Source organism: Ambystoma mexicanum, chromosome 7p, assembly GCF_040938575.1.
Source record: "Ambystoma mexicanum isolate Mex_15411 chromosome 7p, UKY_AmexF1_1, whole genome shotgun sequence".
Lineage (NCBI taxonomy): Eukaryota > Metazoa > Chordata > Amphibia > Caudata > Ambystomatidae > Ambystoma > Ambystoma mexicanum.
Genome location: NC_090939.1, coordinates 464,858,622 through 464,877,558, shown reverse-complemented (window position 1 = coordinate 464,877,558; position 18,937 = coordinate 464,858,622). Strand labels below are relative to the sequence as shown.

General features: G+C 47.5%; 1 protein-coding gene across 3 annotated transcripts in view; it reads right to left on the bottom strand.

Moving 5' to 3' along the window:
• SLC35A5 (solute carrier family 35 member A5) overlaps positions 1-18,937 on the bottom strand; it is a 540,034-nt gene that overhangs the window by 319,234 nt on the left and 201,863 nt on the right. For all 3 annotated transcript variants that reach the window (XM_069636487.1, XM_069636486.1, XM_069636488.1), the window contains exon 4: positions 1,655-1,788. In XM_069636487.1, coding sequence (XP_069492588.1) covers positions 1,655-1,788 — 134 coding nt within the window. The remainder of the gene's footprint in view (positions 1-1,654; positions 1,789-18,937) is intronic.

Genomic DNA, 18,937 nt, shown 5'->3' with positions numbered 1-18,937 from the left:
GGCAGACAGCCCGCGAGGAAGCAACTGCTGCAGAGTTGTTGCAGCAGACAAGGGAACCAGAAAAGTGACAAAAGACCTTAAGTAGAGGTCAGAAGACACCGTAAACCACTGACCGACACCAGCAGAGACCAGAGAGATACATGGGTGGTCAGGGCGGTTGGTAGGGGCTACAGAGAGAGTGCAAGAACAGAAGTAACAAGGGTTTGGGACTTCAATGTACAGAAGAAAACCCCGACAAGTAATGTTCTTCGTGGAAGTACCCGGCAGGAGACTGAACCCGGTCTGCACGATATAGAATATAGAGATAATCAGATCTGTGGATCACGAAAGAAGATTCATCCAAAGCCATCTTCCTCGTGGCAGTACCTGGCAGGAGAGTAAACCAGGTCTGCCAAAACTACAGCCCGAGAAAGGCCAAGGGAAGGGAGATATTGCCCCCAGTGTTCTGAACTGGGAAGCATGGCCAAGAAAGGCCAGGGAAAGGGATTCATTCTGCTGGCAGTTGAACTCACAAGGAGGATCCACCCAGTGTTCCAGGGGCAGGGAGTGACTCCCCCTGGTATAAAGACATTTTGAACTTTATGAAGCAGAGGGTTGGAGGATCAAGAATCCTTTTCTTTCTTTTGTAAAATACTGGAAACGGGGGAAGAGAGTAATTCCCCCTGGTTAAGAACTTGCAACCAGAGATGTGCTATATCGTCCAGGGAGTGATTTTCCTGGACCAAGAACATTACATAGTTTAGTTTTAAGTTTAAGGGACAGAAGTAGGCTTTTTGACTCAGGACAGTGGATGATTGATTTACACTAACATCCTGACTGAAACCTTAGTATTTTAGTTGAGGCAGGGAAACCCCTCTCCGAGTTAGGGAAAGGTAGGTTCTCTTTTTTTCTTTACTAATTATATCAACAACGCCATTTGTGTGTCTGTCTCCTCCTTCTGCACCCTTACACTTGGAATCAGTGATGGATCATTGCAGGTGGTACAGGGCGATTTTAAGGCCACACTGGGCTATTTCCATGATCTGCACCAGTCAGTGCAAGTAGATCACACTTATTAAAATTTGACTCCACAGAAAGACAAAAATAGTCATCTTCCAAGCTGTGAAACAAAGTGTTCAAAGAGATTGACAGATGGAACTTCATTTGGGGATCATTGACAAACCCTCCTAAGAAAGGTTGAAAGCGATCTCCACTGCCTTTAAACTGCAGCATGGATAGGCCCTATCCAGAATATAAACACATGAAAATATAGTTTTAGAAGCAGACATTTGTGACCGATGATGATCATCATAATAATAGAACAAATGTTACGTTTATGATAAAAATACATTTTTTAAAGGAAACGAGGGCTGTCTTTTTGGAAGAAAGTAAGGCAAGGGATTCTTACACTGCATTTGGTCCCTTATCCTTAAATTAAGCCAGAGTAGCACGTGGGGCGCAAACATCAGATACATATTATAGGCACGTAGAATCAATGTGTAACCTTTAAATCAAACAGGATGATTGACAAAGGAACAAACAAAATGATCACCGACCCAGCAGGAGACGTCATTATTGGCCTCAAGCACACATTACATTACTAAAAGATACATTACTAGAAGAGGAATGAACATGACATGCCCGAAAATAACTTTTGTAAATTAAAAGAACTTACAGGCTGAAGGTAGGACAGTATATAGAAGAAGATTAGGTTGTCCAGGAAATAAAGAAAGGCAGGGACAGACCATTTCATATAGTTCCATAGTTCCTTCCTTGACGAGCACTTAAATTCCCTGTATGAACGGCCATCTGAAATTAAGAGTAAAAAGAAAAAAAGGGCAAGCAAAACATGTAAAGAAAATGCTTAAACATGTAAGGTTACAATAATACAATTTGTTTTCAAAATGTGTTGCCCAGCCATACTTCATTGATAAAATCATTTATACAATCCAGGCCAGAGTACGCCAAACCCCTTCTCCCCCTTCCATCCTTCCCACCTCTGATGGCTAAACGCAAACATATCGAAAATAATTTAACAAGATTCACCTTAACTTTCCAGCTTTTCCTTACCACAAACCTGCAATGAATCACTATTTTGGCTGCCCATCAATGCTCCAATTATGTTCCTATGTTCACCTCAAATACTTCCCTACCAGACACCAGATATCTTCCAACTTCCATGACTCTTGGTGGCAAGAACCAATAAAGCTCATTTGATAGATTGCAGAATTGCCATCGTGATCGCAATCCTACGGCACGTTTTCAATCTTGTTCCTCTCTCAGAAATGGATTGCATTATCTCCCGGAAGAAAATTAAGGCTCACCCTTTGAATGGGGTGTTCTGAAGATCATGAAGTCTTCAAGATTAGCTAGTTGTTTAAGAATTGTGCATGTTTCTTATTGAAACAAAATACAAAATATTGGGTGTAGGGCATGGTAGGGTGTGGGGAAGGAGTAAGGGGCAATGATGAGTATGGGCATGTGAACCTCTCTTCAAATGTCAGGAATCTGTACATTTTGCAGGTTGACGAGGGGGCTTGGATCTGTAATTTCAACCTCTTTTCCACCATGCGTTCCTTCTCCACACCACTCCTAAACTTCCCCAAACCCCAGACCTATGGTTCCTCAAGTGTTGAAGTGGCTTTCAATGCAGTAGTGTGGTAGGCATACTCAAATAAAATAATGTAAATACACATGTGCACTTCCCTTAATAAGAACTTTGATTTTCCCTAAAAGCTTTACATGTTATTGTGCCAAAAACATACAGAAGGAGATGACTGAAGTAAAAACAGTCCTATTTGTAGCATTGTGACAGGGGCATACTTTAGCTGGGGTGCACTGGTAGATGTGCGATCTCATGAGAGGTTTTAGAGATGGCGCTTGTTGAGAACTTTTTAAAAAGGGATGTAGGAAGGCGCAATTTGTAGGCACTTCCAGGGGCTCGAGTGCCCTGTGCATCTTTCTGGGCCTTGTATAGTCTTTCGATGGGATGGTCAAGAGGTCTCAGTGGTTCTAAATTCTTGGCACCATCACTTATGGCACCCTCGGTCATGTGAACAGCCATCGGACAAGTTACTTACCAACTGGTAACGTTCTTTCGACTGGATGTTCCTCCAACGTATTCCACATCTTTGACATTTAATGTCCACAGCTGTGCTACTTCGGAAATGTTTCAGCAGAGGGCGTCCTGCATCGATGACAATGGGTCGATGTCCCTCGAAGGCCTCTGTCGAGGGCGACGTCACCGGAGGTTCTAAATAGGACGCATGGCGCCCGTAGCCTCAGTTTATGTTATTTCCTTCATAACGTGTGACCTGCTCGTACACAATGCCTGCTGGACTGCACATAGCCTTGAGGGAACGCAAGCTGCAATAGCATAGGACATTCTCCAGAGGGGGCAGGGAGGGCAATGTGGAATACGTTGGAGGAACATCCAGTCGAAAGAACGTTACCAGTTGGTAAGTAACTTGTTCTTCGAATGGATTGTGTCCACTAACGTATTCCACATCTTTGACAGACTCCCAAAGCAGTACCAGAAAATGGAGGAGGGAGAAGAATTTAGAATACCCAATCAGATGGCAGAATAAAGAACTGCTTTACCAAAGGCCATATCTTGACCATGGAGCGTATCCAGGGAGTCATGTTTGACAAAGGTGTGGATAGAAGCCCATGTCGCTGCGTCACAAACATTCATAATAGGAACTCCCCGCTGCAGGGCTGTGGAAGTAGCGACGCCCCTAGTGGAGTGAGTTCGCAACACCTCAGGAGTGTTGTTGCCTGCCAATCAGTAACATTCAGTAATGGTGAGGATAATCCACCTGGACAAGGTCTGTTTGGTAACCGCCTCGCCCAATCGGTGTCCAGCGTACCCCACAAAGAGTTGATCATCCACTCTGACCCTGGACATCCTAGAAATAGGGTCCAACCTATGGAGTCGCTCCTCTTCCTTACCAGGATGAGCAGGAGGATAGAAAGCTGGAAGAACCACTTTCTGGCTTAAATGAAACTCAGACACTACCTTAGGTAGAAAGGCAATTCACTCACTCTGCGAGCGGATGTAACTGCAACCAAGAAAACCATCTTGAAAGACAACAGTCTCAAAGGACAATAGTGCAAAGGTTCAAATGGAGCACCCATTGGGAATTTCAAGACCAAATTCAGACCCCATAACGGCACCTGTAACGGGGACGGCAGGAACACATTAGTGAGCCCTTTTAGAAATTGGGAAATCAAAGGATTGTTCTTCAGACGAGCGCTTGAAGATAGACAGCGCCGCCAGGTAACCTTTAATGGTACCTACTTAAAGACCCCTGTGTGCCAAAGAAAGCAAGAAAGACAGACCCATGGGAATGGAACACTGAAAAGGATCGACATCGTGTCCTCTGCACCAGTTGCAAAACTTGCACCAACGGTACAGGGATTTGGTTGCTGGCCGCCTGGTCGAAAGCAACACCTCCATCACGTCATCCGGGAGGTCCCAATCCTTATATCTCAACCTTTCAGAAACCAAGCGTGAAGGTTGAGAGTCTTGACGTCTGGATGGAGAACTCGACCCCACTCGTGCGAGAGAACATCCTCTCGGTAGAGAAGACAGCGTGGAGGACAGATGGACATTTCTAGAAGGTCTGGGTACCGCGCTCTCCTGGCCCAATCCAGAGCAATGAGGATCATGTGGGATCCGAACCTCCGCAACCTCCTTAACACTTGAGGAATCACAGGGACCGGAGGAAACGCGTACAGAAGCGGGAATGGCCAATCCACAACGAATGCGTCCCCTAATGCTCCTCTCAGAGGAAATTCCCTTGAGCAGAATCTCTCACACTTCTGGTTTGCACTGGTCGCGAACAGATCCACTTGTGGGGTTCCCCAAAGGGCGAAGATCTCAAGAAGGACTTCCTGAGCCAGCTCCCACCTGTGAGAGATTGTGCTCTGCCTGCTCCAGATGAACTGCAGAGAGTGAAATTCCTTGCTGGATTGCCCAGAACCAGAGCTGCGATGCCTCTCTGCACAACGGGATTGAGCCCACCCCCCCTTTTTGCTGAGGTAATGCATGGCCACTGTGTTGTCCGTCATGATCAGGACACTCTTCCCCCGCGCAGACGGCAGAAAAGCCTTCAGGGCCAGCCTGATGGCTCTCAGCTCCAACAAGTTGATGTGGAGTTTGCTGCTGGCAGTCAGATCGTCGGCATGAGGCCCCCCATCCAATGAGTAAGGCATCCGTCACCACCGTCGCCTCCAGCTAAGGTTGCCAAAATGGCTCCCCCTTCATCAGATTCCCTTAGCTGGCCCACCACAGGAGATCCTGCGAGACCGAGAGTGGAACCTGAACGGAATCCGACATCTTGCCTGAGAATTGGGACAACTGCATCTTGAGCACCCATTGCAGGGATCTCCTTCTCAGTCTGGCCTCTGGCACCAGAAAAATGCAGGATGCCATGAGGCTGGGCGACCTTAAGAATACGAAAGCCGGAAGATTCTGGGCATGCATTCTCATTCTCATATAAGAGGATTCAGGATGAGCCCCAGGCTCAGGACTGTCAAACTCCACCTCAGGAGATGTGTCTGAGCCACTGGCATCATGTAATGATTGACGTAACTCCTCCAACTGACTGTCCCCGGAAAATACAGGAGCCACATCCGGCTCAACAGGGTCAAACTCCAAATCTGACCTCTCCTCATCCTCATAGATATCATCCCGAGGAAGAAAGAACTCTTGCCTAGGGACAGAAGTGGGTCTGGAGTTCCCAACAGGCTTCACCAACTTGGATTTAGCCTTCCTTGGATGATTCACAGTATCAGGGACCTCCATCAGCAAATTCTGGCCAAATGGCCCCGAAGGCGCTGACTGCTTCGGCGTCAACGGTAACAATGGCGCCGACGGCACTGAGGGCTGGAGTGAAGGCAAAGCACCGACCTCAAGCCCTTACCAGACTTCTGCGGTTTCAGCGGGGACGAAGACAGAGACCTGGGCTTAGCACGTCTCTGGGGAGCAACCTGAACCTCAACGGTTCCCGATGTTTATCGTGCCGAGGACCCGGGCCCGAAGGCGTGCGAGCATCGGACTGAGACTGTTCCCTGCTGGCCTTTTTCCAAAGGCACAGATGGAACTTTGCCCTGGGATTGAAAAATAGCCAGCATTTGCTCCCTATAGGCCTCCCGTTGATCAGGAGTCGAAGGTTTAGTGGGACAAGCCACTTTCCTCGCTGCGCCATCATCCGACGAGGACAGGGAAGGCGACCGGTGGCGACGCTTCCGGGAGTGCCGAGACGAAGAGGACAAGTGACGGGACCCACTCCGGGATCAAGATCCCGGGACTTCTTCCGACGAGGTGAGTCACCCCCTCGAATCGTCAGTGGACATCCCTTTCGCAGCTTTTCGGGACTTACTTTGTTTAGTACCCCAACCTACCTGTAGCGGCCCCTTATGCTCCTGCAAGGCCTTAGCAGTCATGGACTGGCATTTCGAACAGTCGTCTGTGTCATGACTCTCACCCCGACACCACAAACAAATGCGATGTGGGTCCGTAATTGACATCTTAGACTTACAGTCCCGGCAAGTCTTAAAGCCAGACCGCGAAGTCGGAGGGGTAGATGAAGACTTATTCACGAAGAATACACAAGGCGCGCCAAGTTCTTGAAGCAAAAACGTTTGCAGCAAAACAGAACTGAGGCTATGTGCGGCGTGCGTCCTATTTATAACCTCTGGTGACGTCGCCCACGACAGAGGCCTTCGAGGCACATCGACCCGACACAAATCGGCGCAGGACGCCCTCCGCCGAAAAATTTCCGAAGTAGCACAGCTGTGGACATTACATGTCAAAGATGTGGAATACGTTGGAGGACACAATCCATTGGAAAGTTTGATCTGGAAGATCCAACCACATGTCCATTTGTTTACTGATTTTGTTGCCGTTATGGGGAGCACAGGGTGAGGTGGGAGGGCGTGGAGAGAAGTTGCATAATTATTAGAAATGCCAATAAAGATACTTTTGAAAAAAAGAAGTGGGGACTTGGGCTGCATTGTCAAGATGGCACAACCATTTGAGGACAGGCCACAAAAAGGACCCACAAAGGGCCTGTGCAGCACAAGGAAGTTGATACGCATCTGTGTCTTATAAAGTGTGCATGCTGTGAGGAGCCAGGAATGATATACGGACAGAGCTCATAGTTTGACTTGAAACTTTAACAAATACCTAGTGTCACTACCCTTAGTGGTATTTCCCTACCTCAACCAAAAAATGAAGGGTCTGGCCCCTGTCAAGATGTCCAAAGCAAAATGTGTCTGAAATCCTATCCTAGCCTCCACACTCTACAAGTAACTCGAATGTGATAAGGATAATGTCTTTGGGCTTGAAAGTGCACAAATGTCCAAGATCAAATGGAACTCCAACATAAACGTTCACAGTTCCAAGTGATGGCTCCCTTCCCCAGGTTTCTGTTCACCAACAAAATAAATCAATTACACAACTAAAGTTCTTTGTAGCCCAAGAGGATAACTCCTCATCTTGGTGTCACAGTTAATTCCCGGGGAGCTGCCTCCCTTCCCCAGGCCTCTTTACAACACTCAAACTCCTACAGGTACGAGTCTTCCTTGGGGGTGGGGGGGTTCTCTGGTCAACAAAACAACTTATACTTGGCTTTGCCGGGTATACTCCCTTGCCAGGACTTTCTTATATGGCTCCTTTACCCACTTGCAAACTTGACTTTGCCTGGTATACTCTCCTGCCAGGTCTTTTCTCATGGGATTCACTTAGTTAATATTCTGAAGACATCAAATGCCCTTTCATTCCTTTGCTTGCTTTTGTGTATCCTTGATAATGTTTCACGAGAACCCTCGTGTCCCAGTTTCTCTCTTGGGACTCACTGACTTTGCTTGGCATTCTCCAGCTCTTCCGGGGTAAATGTTTTGCAGCACTCAAGAGTCCAGCTTTCCTTTGACGGGCTCGTTGGCTTGGCTCAGCTGCTCCCACATCCCTCGGAGCACACGCCTTACTGTGGAGCCCTTCTCCGTATTCAGGCAGCTTTAGGTACTGCTGCTCGGCTCCCGCCGCCGTCAGGGAGACTTCCCCCTTCTTGTTGCGGCTCCGATATGGTGAACCAGCATCTGCAGTCTTCGGTTTTCACGACATCTATCACAGGTTTGCAAACACTAGAGCGTGTGATGTGCTTCTCAGACTCCTTGATCTTCATTACTCTGTTCAGTCTCCTCGTCCCAGTATTTCTATGCATATGGGATTGATAGACAGTTCTTGGTAGCTTATTCATGTAGTATTGAAAAAGGTCATTAGGAGGTCTTGTAGTCTGTAGAAAGGGTTTACCACAGCGTGCCATTAAGGCATGAGAAATGGAGGGAACATCCCCATAAGGGGAAGAGGGATATCATGTCTCGTCCGATTATGTCAACTTCTCCCCGTGAGGGTGGCCTAGCCCCATGTGATCCTCCCTCGCATAAGGAGGATCACATGGGTCAGGATCAGCTAGTGGCTGCCGTCCCCTGGCCCCATGAGAAGCCACCCCTGGGAAAGAAGTGAGGACATCATCAGACTCATCACAATGCACACAGTACCAAACCCTGATAGTGTGCTTGTGGCGCGCATTGATGGGCTTTTGATTTTGCAGTGATAAACGCTTGTGGCGGACACCATCAATAGTTTAAAATCCTCACTTGTGTTCAAAATGTGTATTTCGTCTATGCCAAAACCTGGAATGCACCTTTTCAGGAATAAATCATATACACAAACTGGTGGCAGTTGTGCAGCAATTACTATGGACTCACGGTCCTTTGCTTGTGTGGTTTTTGCTGTATTAAAGAAGGCTGGCTTGGATTGGTGGAGACTAGAGTCCGGTGTGAGGGGTCAGAAATGTGAGCCGGACACAAGGTTGTCATGTTTTTCACAGGAAGATATTTATTAAAATAAAAAGGGTTGGAAAAATGCCTCTCTATCCTAGTCCTTTTTTTAAAAGCTTTCACCTCCAGGTGCTTCCTGCACTGCTTCTTGTTCTCTTTTGCTCCTTCCTCTGACAACCTTGGGACCAGCACACGTCCCAAGGGAACTAGCGCTCTGCCCAACGCCACCAGCAGGGTACAGGCTGCCATACTCTGGCTCCTTGGCGGCACGGATCCCTAGCCACGCTGCAGCCCCTTTCAAACATCAGGCCAGCGTCTCTGAATACCGTCCTCCTCCTGGCTTCCTCTCCTGCTGCTCGCTGCACCTTAGCTTCTCGGCTCTGGGCAGCATCCCCAGCTTGCACTGCTCTTTGTGAAAAACTACACCTTTTGTAGTTGAAAAAAACAGTCAAATGGAGTCACGTGTGAATGGTAACTATTAAATGTCTGACCCTGCCTGGCTATTAGTGGGACAACTGGAGTTCTTTCTAAAGTAGGTTTCCCTTACTTTCTTCATGTTGTTTCGCTGGGTAATCTTTACTTCTCCCGGTTGCCTCTTCCTCGCCCCAATATTGATTGAAAATGGGGAGGGGGTGATGGAAGGGTTTTGGAGGACAGATCCATTTCCTGCTACTCTATCAGGAAATCGACAATGGATATAGGGAAATCCTCTAGCCTAGTTTTCCCTTAAGGGGATGGTTGCCCCCCTTCCATATTCCTGATGGCTGATTATATAGACATGTGTCTTGATGGTATTCCCTGTGATCTAAATTGGTAGAGGATGAATGGATATTAATATCTTAGTTTGGATTTATTATTCTTCCTTCCCCACCTTGGGCAATTGACTCTTTCTTTTCCTCCTCCTTCGGTCATAGATGACGAGATTGGAATTAGGGAACATGAGACCTGGATTAGGGTGACAGGAATCAATGTATCCGATGAAAGTGTCCGTGACTTACTTCCTCAACCTCTTCTATCACCCTGTCTGAATACAGCATCTCGCCTGGGATATTCCCATGAAGGCAACCTCAGATTCCCCCCACTCAGGTGATCGATCCTTGCGCGTCCTCCCCAGGGTTGTGATCCAAGAGGGCCAGGGCCTGGGCTTGGCCTACATGTCTGAATGCATCAGCTCTGCGCCCGCCCTGCGCCTCAGTCATACGCTTACCTTCATGGTCTTCCTGTGTATGTATTCCTTAATGATCTGGACCAGGGCGTGAGTGTTGCACGCTGAGCAGCCTTCCCATCTGTGGTCTTCCCCAAGGCACCGGAGGCAGAGCGCATGTGGATCCAAAGTTGGAAATGAATCGTTGTACAACAGGCACCGGCTGAAGCCAGCCGCGGTCAGCATGTGCCGGGGACAGACTAGGGCACCGGTGGACAGTGTTACCAAAACCTGAATATTAGAAAAAAGATTGGGGAAAGCGCATGGAATTACGAGGCTTGAGGTCTAACCCAGGAGCACTGGTGAAAGTGGTCCGGTCCCGTCGACGAGGAAAAGAGGACTGGGGTGTGGTGGCAGGGTTAGGGGAGTGCATGCTCCCAAGGCCGCATCCCCAAGCACACATACATTTACAGGGAAGTGCTATTTTTCTGGTGAAAAAGGTTCAGTTCCCGTCCCTAGTAAAGGATTCCCATAAAGGATGGAGGAAAGGAGACGGGACATAGCAGTATCTTCTAAGTGTAAGTAGTATCCAAATTTAAGGACTGCAGGAGCCAGGCCACTAGACTCAGACTCAGAGACGCTAGATCATGGTGCAGGATGGATCCTCCTTCACTGGCAAGCAGGTCTGGTATAGGATGCAGCCTGCATGCTTGCGCCACCGAAAGGTGGAGGAGATCTCAGTACAATAGATGCTTGGGCCATGCCGGTGCAATGAGCATCATCTTCAGTGTGTTGATCACACGTAGCAGCAACCGTATTGGCGGGTATGAGTACAGGAATCACCCTTCCCATGGAAACGAGAAGTCATCCCCCAGACTGCTTGCTTGAGGGAACCTTCTGTCAAACCGCTGGCACTTGGTGTTGGTTGCCGTAGCGAACAGTCGATATGAGGCTGGCCCCATTTGATGAAGATCCAAGACACCCGAGCCTGCTGGAGCTCCTACTAGTGGTAGGACCGCAGCTCCCTGCTCAGAGGGTCTGCAATAGTGTTTTGAATGCCCGCTGAGTAACAGGACTAGAAACATCTGCCGAGCAATGGCCCAGAGAGGTTAGAGTCTGGACCTCCTCCGATGTATGCTGCGTCGCCTGGGTGTGAGAGTGAGACCGGACCAGCCAATCATCTAGGTAGGGATAGACATACAGTCCCTTCCGACGAAGGAACGCTGCCCCTGCGGCTATGCGCTTGGTGAACACCCTCGGGCTGATTGGAGGGCGAAGTGTAGCACCTTGAATTGGTAATGTGTTCCTTGGACAACAAGCCTTAGGAACCTCCGATTTTATGGGTGAATAGGGATGTGGAAATATGTATCCTCCAGATCTAGCGTGCCAGGAAATCTCCTTGGATGTCCTACCTGAAGTTTGTGACGCAGACCACCTTGACGGCGTTGGGCGACCCAGTTGCCCATCTGCCTGAAACCAAAGTCGGCAATGTCAAGGGCGACGGCAATTGCATGGTCAGATGCCACACCCCCCCCCCCTTCCTGAAAGATGCCCATGGCCTCTGCTTTTTCGTCTGGCAGGAAATCGAGGATGGGTCCCAACTTGTAGCAGAGCTCTATGTTGTAGCGTGCAAGGATGGCTAGGGCGCTTTTCCGCCACCTCAAGATACCTTCCCTCCAGGTCAGGAGGGACTGAGCATGGGGACGATATATTAGAGAACCTCTTCCTCGCAGCAGTCGAGAGTATGGAGTCGGGCGTCAGATGACCTCCGAGGCATTTAGGAGCCATATCAGGGAACCTATATGGTAGGTCTACATCTGGCGGCTCACCATCTGCAGGGATGCAGTTCTCAAACTCATCGGTACCCTGGGTACTACCTGTATTCTGGTTGGTGTCCATACTAGTGCCTGTTCCTGTCGGGACCAACTCCTCGACAATAGAGGGCTGTGGAATAGGAGGCGGCTGCAGGATCGCAGGCACTAAAGGAGGTACCACTGGGTGGGGACAAGACGGTTTTGGTGGACTTGCTACAGGAACTTGGCCCGGAACCACAGGAGGACCAGAAGCCACAGGCGGTAGTCGATGCTGAATTTGAGAACTGGGTGTGGAGAATTGACAAAATGTCCAAAGAAATCTCTTGGCAATGGATAGGGGCCAAGCGCTCGTAGGGTGAGTAGGCTGAAGCGGTTGCACAGGCCACTGAGCTGGCTGTGGAAGCAGGACAACACCACCCTCCATAGGGTGTGGGTCTTCAATGACCTCTTCCTCCTCCGATAGCATGGAAGGAATGGAGACGGGGGCTGGACACACGACCCTGTGAGGCCACACAGGGATGTGGTAGGCAGAAAAGAGATATGGTGGTGCCTCCCTCTCAGTGCGGAAACCACTCTGGAAGGTGCCCAGCACAGGCAAACCCGGATAAGGCAGTGGCGATGGAACTTACGCAGCCAGCACTGTCAGAGGCAATGCTACTCTTGAGATAGCTGTCGTGACCACAGAGATGGTGCCTGCAGTCGTCGACCAGTCTGTACATGTGACAAAAGCCGGTAGTGCCAGCCTGGCCAACAGTGTCATCGATCTTAATTGATAATGCTTTACACAATGGAATTGGGGTCGTTGACGAGGACGCTGCAGATGACTATGAACGCTGCTTCGACGACTGTGATGAGTGGACGATCTCCAGCCTTCTGAAGACAGGGTTCCCATCGTGCCAGTCACCAATCCAGATGACAGATGCTGTGGTGCTCATGGACAAGACAGTAAGAACCTGCGTCGACTTCAACTTTTTAGTTACCTTCCCCTTGGAAGAGTCCTCAAAAGGATCTCAACCTCTTGCCAGAGGGAGGACACTCTTTTGGCTAGCTAGCCCTGGCAGAGGCATGACTGCGCACAGATGCCGAGTCAGAGGCCTTACCTTCCTCCAGCCATGACACCAGCAGCTGATGGCGATCCATCTTCATCTTATTGGAGCAAGACTGGCAGATGGGGCATCCATCCACATCGTGTTCCAGGTGCAGGCAATAAATACACTTTTGGTGGCCGTCTATGATGAAGACATTGTTCTGATGACATCTGGAACAGGTCTTGAAGAGGCTCTTCATCTCGGCCTCCAACATGGCACGTGGAATAGGCACAAAACCTGATTCACGGCTAGGCTCAAAACCGGATTCACGGCCTTACACGACATAGCAATATGAAGGAGGGGGGATCAATACCGGCAATGGATCCCTGCTGCTGACAAGTCAAACAGACAGACTGAAGACAAATGTGAAGAAAAACTATCAAAAATAGGCAAAATTGAAAGTCGAGGAGCGAAAATCAAGGACTCCCGACACAAACGCGTGCAGTAAAAATCTGAAGATGGCTACCAGGGGTGGAGCTAAGAAGGACAAGAGTAATTGATTGGGGAAGTAAGACCCACAGAAACAGCAATAGACTTTACAATTGACAATGCCGTTTTTAGCTTAAAGCGTAACTGCTTTATTTTACCAAGGATTCCCAGCCTTACGATGGGGAGTATTCATAGCATGTAAATCCATGTAAGATCCCATGCTGGAGAATGTACGGCGTAGGGGTGAAGCCGACCCTGTGAACTTGCAAATGTCACTTTCTTCCTCAGAAATTGAAGGCGTTTGTTTCCCTTTTGACATTCTGTCGATTACGGCCTGGTCTGCGGCTCGAGTCCCAAAGGTATGTGGTTCAACCCTTGCAGTAGTAAGGACCCCCGGTAGCAGAGCTCCCAGGGCTGTATTTCACATGAACTTCTACAAACATCAGGAAGAATATAACAGATTACTTCCATCATGGAAGAAGTGAGAGCGAAACTGATATCCCCTCAGAACCTCTTCATGTTCACTCCTCTGTTAAAGCCGCCAGGAGTGAATACGATAATTTACCAGCCCCGGGTAGTGCCGCTTTGGAGCAACCACCGTGATGAATCCTGCAGATCCCTCACTAAAACCCTGCCTAAAGTCTCCATACAGGTGGCCAGGCAAAGGCAGATGATTAGTCTCCACCCAGGTGGCATGGGAAAGGCAGACGCTTCCTGATCTGGACCTTGGGGGTGGTGTACTGTGGAAGGATCACCAGGGAGGAGACCAGGCCCGAGGAGATCCCGTAAAATGAGACATGGTATTTATCTTTAAAAGGGAAGAAACTTTTAACAGCTAACAAGACATGTAATGGCTTATGGTCATCGTGATGTATCTGAACCACACATTAAGCCTGTGCATGTGCGTAAAGCTGGTGTGACATCTTTAAATACCCCAAGGAAGGGACGACCATTTTAGACTTCTAAGATTATATTCACCCTTACTCCCAGATGTACATTGACGGGAAACCTATGAATAATGGCTTAGATGAACTACTGTCTCCTTTTCAAGTAATCTCTTGCCATAATCCCACCAAGTACTGCGGCGAGGAAGAGGGCTAAAGAGCAATGTTGCAGGAGTAGTCAGCTTTTTAAGCATAATGACCCACACCTGAGGGAAGCAGAGAGGTTTAAAAGGACCCCTCCGGTGCAAGCCATTAGATGGAGCTGGAGCTGGAGCTAAAAGAGTCACAGCAGCAGTTGCTGGCAACCCAAGCAGAGGTTGGTGGAAAGAAGGGACGCAAGAACTTTGCAAAGCAGACTGCAGCTTCCTTCCCTGAGAGGGTCCTGTTCCCCCTAAATCTGAATTGCAGAGGTTGCGCAGTGGAAGGCGTGAAAGAAGACTGCTTTTCCCCATGTGAACCTGATTGCAGAGATTGCACAGCAAGAAGTGTGCCAGAGACTGAGGCAGAGTGTTGGCGTACAGCCTTGGGTCTCAGGATCCAGAGGAGGTCCATGACTGTGTGGTGGGGACGAAGACACCTTCACTGAGGAAGGGTATGTCTAAACAAAGCCCAAAGCAGTTCAGATCCTGCAGCATGCAAAGGGAACAAGACAGAAGCCAGTGAGTATTACCGAGCGTTCTGATCCCATGCGCGAACAAAGGGAGGCAACTATAGCGAAGCCGAATCACTTGCGTACGAGTGAAAGCAGCAATAAACCGACTGTTGATTGTGGGACAATGGGAGGTTACAAAAGTAGCACTCCCGTATTATTGAACTTCTACAACAATCACGTAAGAGAAACACACTCTGAACCACGTTACTTGAAACTTGAAAGTTCTGAAAACAGATGAGACTGGTCGTGTGCATTTAAAAAGTGATTCTGGGGTAAAGGTTAACCAAAGCGTCAATCGTGAAGCTGTTGAAGATGATGTAGCACTGAAGTTATGTGACTGAACATTGAATTGTGAGTTTGAGGGAATAAGCATTTCCCAAGCCAAGAGTGAAATAAATATTGGCCAAGCCAAAAAAACATTTTCCAAAGTGAAGAATGGTGCAAGAAGGATACAATTATTGCTCTAGCCAGAGTTGCACAAGTATTGTCTTCAGTCAAAATAGACTAACACAGACATACAAGTAAGCTGCTTTGGTGGGCAGAGAGTGAAAATGCGAATGCAAGGTGGTAAAAAAAAGGTGAAGTATGCAGATGGTAATTGTTCCCTAAGAATTGATATAGCTCACATTGCTAAAGCCACAAGGAAAAATGTAGAAGTACATCCTTAAGGGCAATTTTGGTTGTTGATGTGGCAGAAAGATAAGAGTGGCAAAGAGGCTGCCCTTCTGAAAGGTGTTAAGGAACACTGATGTGAACATTGTCTTTTCTGGGAAGTTGATAATCACAAAGTTGCAGATTGTTGAAGCTGTGATAAAATGTTTGGTTGTCAGTAGATTTAAAACTTCAGAAGCACAATTGAATGTGGAACATTGTGGGGCAGGCGAGTATACCTGCATGGTGAATCCTTGCAGAAGTTAACCTGGTATGAGAGTTATCCAGGTAGCAGCAGTGGCACTGTCAAACTGTGATTCATAATGCTATGAAGAAAGAATTGAGAAGTGCTAACAAGAAGCTGTGTTTTTGACCTTGCTAGAAGTTGTGTTTCTTTGAATCTGGCAAGGAACTGTATTTCTTCTTTGACATTCTTAAATTGTGGCAAAACATTGTGACCAGAACCTCATAGATGCTATTTGATGAAGTTGAAAATATTACTCAAGCAGGAAGAGAAAGCATTCTGTTTGTTGAACATTGGTTAACAGAACTTTCTTTTGACAAAGTGAAGGAGTCAAGAACTGAGTTGGAACTTTGTTGCAAACCTGGATTTCCTCGTTTCTTTATGTTGAATGTTGGAACTGAATTTAACCTGAAACTTGGGGAAGGGGAGTTCACTCGGGTTACAAAGAGATTGAAAATACATTGGAAATACCATTATTGCTATGTGTTGTTGTGTATTTTATGTTTAAGTGTGAGGGCCAGATATCCTTTGTTAGAGTGTTTCATTTAGTATGTGATAGGCAGGTGTGAGACAGGCATGGTATCAATGGAGACACAGACTCAATGTTTATAGTTTAAAAACCTGCATTTACTATAATGCTGGGGTTGGTGCAATAACCAACTGACCCCAACTCTAAAGGGATGGTTCTCTCAACTGATGTACAAAACAAAAATCTGGATCTGTCTAAACCTATGCTTGCCCTCACTCTTTGATAAAAATGTGGTAGGAAGTCTAAAGAAAAATAGTGATTAAAAAAATATACATCAAGGCTGGATTCTGGTGCTCTTCTCACCAGGTGTGGCTTGGTCAGTATCATCAAAGTTCAGCACAATGAAAAAGAGGTTGTTTGTTAGCTCTTCTCCACAAAGTTCTTGCACTCTGTTCAAACAACTCCCAGTGTCTTTAGTTCCTGGGGATTCCCTTCTCCATGCTTCAATCCTTCCAAGTTTCAAACAAAACAAAAATATAACAGTTTTTATCCGCCTTCTCAAGGTTCCCTTCCCCAAGCTTATGTCTCTCTGTTTCACCAAATAAGTATTCATCTTTGTTAGGCCTCTTAGGGTTCCCTTCCCCAAAGCTCAGTCCCCTTCAGTTCTTAACAGAAAATTCAACTTGCCAGGATATGCTACCGTTAACACACAACCTTCTGCAGGGGTAAAATCGGAGACTTTCCAAAACACTAGATTCTTTGCTCCTCCAAAACGCAACCACTCTGATCTTTGGCCCCTCCCTGTATTTCCCGTACTTGCTTTTCTTCTATCCTTTCATCTTCAGGTGCTTCCGGCATCCCTGGTTATCTTCCAATTTTCTGAAACACACTTGCACCTTCTCAATCTTTCTCTTCTTTCACCTTGTCGTGCCCCTGGCACCTTCCCTTCCTTTGATTTACTTTCCCTTCACTGTGCCTCTTGCACATTTACTTCTTTACTTTCGTGCACCCGTTCTTTTCCTTAATGTGCCTCTTGAACACTAATTTCGCTCTTCGGTGCTCACTTGCACCTTTCCTTTCGGGTCACTCGCACCCTTCTTACTCACTTTCAAGCCTTTTGCTTTCTTTACGCTTGCCTAGCGCCTTTCTCTTGCTTTCTATTCACTTTCCATTTACTCTCTTGCTTTACGCTTCATGCTGCTTGCAAAAATATGTCTCTCCCTTTCCGCTCCAGCTAGCCGCACGCTCCCAAGTTTCTCCCGCTCACAGACTTTAAACTCACTGGGTAGTATGCGCTGGCGAGCGGTCTCGAGCATATGGGATTGAGGTCAGGGTCTCACCAGATGTCCCTCACACCACCTTGGGACCGGCACACATCTCAAGTAAACAAGCACTTTTTCGCACACTGCCAGCAGGACACGAGCTGCCTCGCTTTGGCTCCCTGGAGACACGACTATTAGGAATCACAGCTTTCTCACTTGATTGTGCAAAACCACACCTTTTATACTTAACAGCAGTCAAGTGGAGTCAGGTGTGAGTAGTCAGTGTTAAATGCCTGACCCTGCCTGACTATTAATGGACAACCTAACGGTAATAGGTGGTAGTCTTCCTTCTGTTTCTCAAGGTATTTCTTGCAGGTAATCCTCACTACTCTCGGTTGCCTCTTCTTCTTCCCAGTATTAGTTGGAAATGGGGAGGGGGGAGTTGAATTGGGATTGATGGTTACTTCTATTTTCTGAAATGCTATTAGGAGATTGACAGCGGAGATAGGAATATTCTCATATTCTCTAGCCTTGTTTTATTTAATAAGATAGCTTCCCCTTGTGGCAGTGTATTCCATCTCTCTGATGTTTTATTTTACAAGCATGGGTCCTGATAGTATACCCTGTGGTCTAGATGGATAACAGATGATTGGATATTATATCACAGTCCTGTCTCTGTTGTACTTGATCTTTCTTCTCACCCGATCTCAAGTAGCTAACCCTTTTCTTCCTCCTACTTGGACCATGAATAATGGGTTGAATATGGAGCAATGAGACCTGGATCAAGGATAAGAGGGTCAGCAAACCCCACAAAGGCTTCTGGGACTTCTTTCTCCCCTCTTATTGTCCCTTGAGTATACCGCATCTCGCCTGGGGTACTACCATGTAAACAACTCTGGACTCCCTTACCCAGGTGATCCTCCCTCGCTTGTCCACCCCCCTGGGTTAGGATCTAAAAGCGATGGCCCTCCACATGCCACCTGAATAGAGGGTTCTTGGGGTTTACATGGGAGAATACCCCTAGGTTTCTCACACAGGGAAATCCTTGTCAAGGTAGGGAAAGTGAGGCGTTTGTTGAAACTTATAATTTAATAAAATGACATATTTTGAGATATCAGCCAAAGGTTGTCCGCCTCACATTTCTGACCGCTCACACCACCTGCTGCAGTGGTAGTTGGAGGGAGCAGGGTGTAAATCAACAGCATGGCTCTACGGAGGCATTATCTAACACCCCTACCGTGTTTAATTCTCCTGCGCCAGAACGGGAAAATGACTTGATAAACTCTTGGATCATGTCGGGTTCCATAGAATATACCCATCAGTCGAGATTGGAAATGGGTCTCCCCACATTAGCTGCAATAAACAGTCCTAAATTCCCTCATAAAGGTTTATGATTTGGTCAAAGATGAAGATA